The sequence below is a fragment of the Morone saxatilis genome, unplaced genomic scaffold (assembly GCF_004916995.1).
Source record: "Morone saxatilis isolate NCDOM2014 unplaced genomic scaffold, NCSU_SB_2.0 Contig18, whole genome shotgun sequence".
In the NCBI taxonomy this organism is placed as follows: domain Eukaryota; kingdom Metazoa; phylum Chordata; class Actinopteri; family Moronidae; genus Morone; species Morone saxatilis.
In genome coordinates, this window is record NW_023339740.1 from 17,732,940 (window position 1) to 17,738,705 (window position 5,766).

At 44.8% G+C, this 5,766-nt stretch overlaps 1 protein-coding gene across 2 annotated transcripts in view; it reads left to right on the forward strand.

Annotated features, from left to right (window-relative positions):
- Window positions 1-5,187, forward strand: part of pax7a (paired box 7a) — a 44,279-nt gene extending 39,092 nt beyond the window's left edge. The window contains exons 8-9 of one of the 2 annotated variants that reach the window (XM_035662375.1): window positions 834-1,083; window positions 2,271-5,187. In XM_035662375.1, the coding sequence (XP_035518268.1) occupies window positions 834-1,083; window positions 2,271-2,386 (366 nt within the window). In that variant the 3' untranslated portion in view covers window positions 2,387-5,187. The remainder of the gene's footprint in view (window positions 1-833; window positions 1,084-2,270) is intronic. The other variant, XM_035662374.1, reaches the window with a different exon arrangement.
- The last annotated feature ends 579 nt before the right edge of the window (window positions 5,188-5,766 follow it).

A 5,766-nucleotide genomic window follows, 5' to 3' on the forward strand; every position in this document is an offset into this window, starting at 1 on the left:
TCCCTTTTTACCACCCCCTCCCACACACACACACACACACACACACACACACACTACACTTTCCTTTTTCACTTAAAGAAACTCAGAGCATAAGAAAACAAAATTCTTCACAGTGTTCTGGGCCGCTGTGCTTCAGACTGGAGTAGCACTAGAGGTAATCTCTTCCATTTTAACATATTTTGAGACCTTCTTCTGACGAATGTCACATGCTATTACATTAATCTAGAATATTGAATTGGAAGCTTTTATGCACTATGAATAATATACACACTGTGATATTCAGGCGAGCCTCAACCTGCAGTATCAGCGGGCTCCTCAGTAAGGTTTGTGGAGCCTACTTTGTGTGGGGATCTGAGGGGATCATTTACCAGTTCCAACCCCATTACTATTCATGAGATGGGTAGGCTAGGGGCGAGGGATTAGGGACTCCCTTGGTGCTTGTTGTGCTGTAGGCTCGGGCTCAGGCCTCAGGCTCCGGGACAGGGGCTGTCTGGCATGGATGGTGGGTCTATTATCACCCTGGGACCCTTCTGTCCCACAGCAGAACACTTACTGGCAGCGCCAGCTAATGGAAACAGTCTCTCTTGTTCCCTTTCTCTTTTTTTTAACCTCATCACCCTCCTTGTATCCTTCCCCCTGCTCTTTTAAAAAAAAAAAGTTTTTCCCATTCCCTATTTCAAAGTTGAAATGGTGTATTTCTATTGCCATCTTTACCGTGAAGTGCTAGGATGGCTCTATATTTGCAGGAAAAAAGTACTTTCCCGCAACTCTGTCAATGCTTTGATCCTCAATTTTCCAAATTTCTAACATCCTCCGTTCCCCCTTCCCCCCAGGTGATGAGTATCCTGAGCAACCCCAGCGCCGTACCCTCCCAGCCCCAGCACGACTTTTCCATTTCCCCCCTGCACAGCAGCCTGGAGAGCTCCAACCCCATCTCAGCCAGCTGCAGCCAGCGCTCTGACACCATCAAGAGTGTGGACAGCCTGGCTTCCTCCCAGTCATACTGCCCCCCCACCTACAGCGCCACCAGCTACAGCGTGGACCCCGTCACTGCAGGCTACCAGTACAGCCAGTACGGCCAGAGTGAGTAAACCCTGCGTTAACATTTACATACTGTATGACTGTGTTTAGCTTGAGTTGCTGAAGAAACAAGCGCTTTGTCCAAACGAGAGCAGGTCATTCTTTTATATCCCCCTCTTAAGTTGACTAGATTTAAAAAGCCTGTGAAGTGATGCCCAGCTCCCAAGCAAGAGAGCCTCCTGACCTTTGCACCCTGGCTGGTGGAGGGAGACACGTGCTCTTGATAAAGACCCCCCTCCCTCACACCACCACCACCAACACCGCCACCATCCTCCTAGAGAGCTGCCTTAGTCACACCCCACTCCACTTGGATGGGAAAGAGGAGAGGGCCACTTCAAAGAACGGCACACCCTCAGGGGCCACAGTGTCCTCTTGCCCACCTCTTTCTCTCTCCCTCTTTCTCTGTTCTCCATCACAGACACACATACACACACCCTCAGGGCAGGAAAGAGTTTGCTTTATTAGATTAGCATAATTGACTGATGCTGTCACAGCCATTCATAGGAGGTAAAATGAAGCACACTTCCCCAACAAGCTAGCCAGCGCCAGCTAGCCGACATTTGTTTGTATTTATGCAGCTTCTAGTAGTGATCTGCTGCACTGTGCATCTGCTGGTTTGCTTCTTTTTTTACGTGTTTGTGTTGCGGCGCGTGAATGCACATGAGTGCGTGTCTATCCATCACGTTTCGAGTGTGTGCGTACCAGTGTTTTTGTCAGCAGCAAGAAACTGATGGCAGTGCGGATGTGAGCTGATGTGAGGTTAATTAAGATGGTGATTGAGCACAGTAGATGGGTAATGAATGGAGGAGAGAGGAGAGAGCTGCTGTCTGAGGATGAAAATGATCGGCCATGTGGAGTGTGGAGGGCATGAAATCAGAGATGCCAAGTGTAATGAAGACTGGCACATAGAACACACACGGGGACCCGTCTGAGTGACAGCATGGAGACTTTACCAGGATGCACATGCTCCGTGCCAGCAGCGTGCCAACCTCAGACAAGGGACAGGGGAGGGGTTTTTATCTTTCACTCTCTCTGTGTGAATTGTTTTTCATTTGATTCACTCGCTTCTGCCACAACTTATTTCAGCCTTAATCAGAGAAATGAAATGAGAGTGAATAGGACATATGTCTCAGGAATCTACCACCTGTCTGATGTGTGTTTTTTTCCCCTGTCTTTTTGTTTCTGTGTAGCTGCTGTAGACTACCTGGCTAAGAACGTGAGCTTGTCCACTCAGAGGAGGATGAAACTTGGAGACCACTCGGCCGTGCTGGGACTGCTGCAGGTGGAGACGGGACAGGCCTACTAAAGACACACCCTGCACCACTCTCCTCCGCCCTCTGCCACCCTCCTCCATGCTCCATCAAGTCTGGACTCCAACTCCAGCTCGTCTCTCTGCTGCTCACTCTGCAGCCCGGCCATGACATCAGCGCACAGACATGCAGCCTCGCTGTGCACCGGCGAAAGGGACGCTTGCGGGTGTGACAAAGCTGTTCGGGGAATGGAACTAAACTTTTCACGCCATTGTCAACCACCAGGCGGCTCTGCACCCGCTCTCCTCAATATTTGGGCGTCGCTGCCTGCTCCTTGTACTCCTACCCCAGCCCCAAACCCTGTTTTGTTTTCCTCAGAAGGCCAGACAGGACCCCAGAACACCCGAGGATAGTCGGCCGCCTTGGCCTGGGTTCCTCTTTGTCATGGCTGCAGTCCAGCACACATTTAGAGCCATCAACAACATGTACTTTGACCTTGCTGTTCATAGTAGTTAACAAAGCCAATATCATTTGAACGACTCTTATTCTTGTTCCTTTTTGATATTGTTAAGATTATTGTTGCTGTTATATGATTATGGTTAATGTGATTTATGTTGTTCTTTGATTCCATTCGTATCTCTTTTCTCTGTTAGATGTTGGTGTGTAAAACACAGTGTGAATGACTGAGACAGTTTTGGGAGTGAGTGTCTGTTGCGTGTGCATGTTCTGCGTGTCGGCACAGTCACACAAGAGAGGATGATTGTTTTCCAAGCTGCTGTTCCTCAGCCTGTTCCCTGAGCTCTAATGTTCGTGAGCGATTTGACCTTCCCACTTTCATATTCATCTTGACATTCCTAAAGAACTTGGCCACTCTGTGGGAAGTCTGGCTGGATGGATTCTGCAGGGAATTAAAGCGGCGTTTTGGCGGCCAATAGCTTTCCCCTTCTAACCTCCATCCCATCCTTAGCCGCAGTCCATGGGGAGGGGGGCATTGTTTGCAAAAACAGGATTGGGGAAATTAATGTATTTTGTTTAGAAATATGGACCTTGCCAAGGAGGGCTAACTCAATTCCCCCTCCTCTGCTCCTCCCAAATCCCATCTGCCAGGGAACCCTGAGTGACTTTAACAGTGTAAAGCAGATTAAATCACACAAAAATAATGTCAAAGCTAATTCACAGTGACCCTTCCCATTACCAGTCACTACTTCTGTTTTTATAGAGTAATTAGCACATTTTGTAAATGCACCTTCAGTTGGTTTCCACTCTTGGACTAAATAAGCATTCCTCGAAACATTCCACAGGCTCAATCTACGTATATACTACAAGCATTCCAACGCTTTCTGTTATGAGATTAAAAAGTACACAAGCTGTGCCATTCACATGCACTCTGGAAAATCATTTAATCCAGTCAGTTGTGAAAGGGCACAGGTAACACCACTGATTGGCCCCCTTCTCTGGTTTGGACCGGAGACCCCTCTAATCCTCGCTTTGACGCACTCACTGAAATGTACAAAAAGAAGAAAAAATTTAAAGAATAGTGGATATGAGACATTTGTGTAGCACTCATAGTTGACTTTTGACACGATCCAGGACCAGCTGTTCCTTTGAGATGTGTGTGTGTTTTTTTCTTTCCTTGGCATCAGTGTGATGATGATGTACACAGAAGTGTTCACTTTATCTCAAGACAGGATTCGGTCCTCAGTCGCCTTTTAAAAACTGAAAACTGTACAGTAGCTGGAGAAGATTGTGTATTGTTTGTTTATAAAGAGTATGTTTTATACTAAAACAAAACTATGTCGAGTGGTAGGTAAGCGAGGGATCTGTGGAAGTAAATGTTTGATTTGAGTTTCCTTAACTGGCTTGTTTTCTGTTGGTTTTGTTTTTAATTGTATTTAATTGGTTTACTTGTTTTGACCAAAAGTTTTGTTTCTGTTTTGGACCCAGGTAAGAATGAATTTGTATAAATTAGTAAAATATAAATTCCATTAAAAATGTTCCAATTAAATTTGTATAAAGGAGGATCGAACTGAGCTCAATGGAAAATGAAAGCTTGGTGACACAGATAGACTCCCTGGACCACAGGACCACTGTATATTTGAAAGGTGGCTGGACGAAATATCTTCATGCGTCAGAGCATTTCGAGGGTGTTTTTGACCACCTGATCTTACAGACTTATTATTAATGCAGACCAGACTTGACTGAACCGTGGACCTGAACACACATCCGAAAACCCCAGAGACTTCGGTGTGGGAGTCCACCAACGGTTCAGCATGACAATGATGATGAGGATGATGAAGCTGGTGAAGACATTGTCTCTGCTCTGGGAAACTGAATCGAGTCACATTTGATTTGTGGACCAATAAGACTTAAGGAGAAAAAGTCAAAGTAACGCTGACTCCGCACTGAATCGCAGCAGTTCCAACTGCTCCGCTTAGACGCCTCACTCATGTGTATATTTTAAAAAGGAAGAATTTTAGAATTGTCTTTAGTGTATCAAACCCATTTCTAACACTTGCGTCAATAAACATTTGGATATTTAAAGCATACAACTCCTTATCCCCCCTCCCGTCTGTTTGACCCTTAACCTGTTTAGTTGCTTTCTGACATCTGTGCTTTGCTTTACTCCTTTTTCTGTTCCGCATGTGTGTATATTATCATGGTATAATTTATTCTGCTGTATGAAGTATTAGAGTAGTGGGAAACTTGTACTGGTATTTACTACCTTCAGCCTGTTGGTGTGTTTACTGTAACACTGGCGTAACTGTTATCAATTAAAGATCCAAAACTGATTCTGCCATTTGTCTGTTCTTTATTGTGCATGCGGATTGTTTTGCAAATGAGTTTGACCATGTGCATGCAAGTATTGTTATTCCTCAATTAATTGATAAAATAAAATGAATTGACCACAATTTTTATTGTTGATTAATTGTTTAAGTTGCTCTTTAAACCAAAATTATCATTGTGAACTAATTATTTTTGAGATTTAGATATTGTGATGGGTATTATTAAGTATTTTCTTACATACATATATACAAATATATACATACGTACTAATATAATTATTAATTTTTAAAAATGTTGATTAATCGATAATGAAAATAATTATTGGTTGCAGTCCTAGTGTGAAGTTTATGAGTGCACCTGTGCACAGGCTGTATGAATATCTAAGTATATGCACATTGCCTGTGCGTTTGTGTGTGTGTGTGTGTGTCCTTCGTGTGTGTTCAAGTACATTAGTAGAGCCAGCGGGCCACCAGTGACTGTTCCAGTGCTGGTGATGTGATTAGGGAGTGATGAGTGCTCAGACGTCCCAGACTCAGAGACACAGACTGAGAGCGTGTCTGGTTGCAGCTGTAGGAAGTCATTCATTCTAGCCACTGACCAGCAGCGCTGTCCTCTCCTGCCGCTGGCCCCGGGAATGCTGTCTGCAAATCTC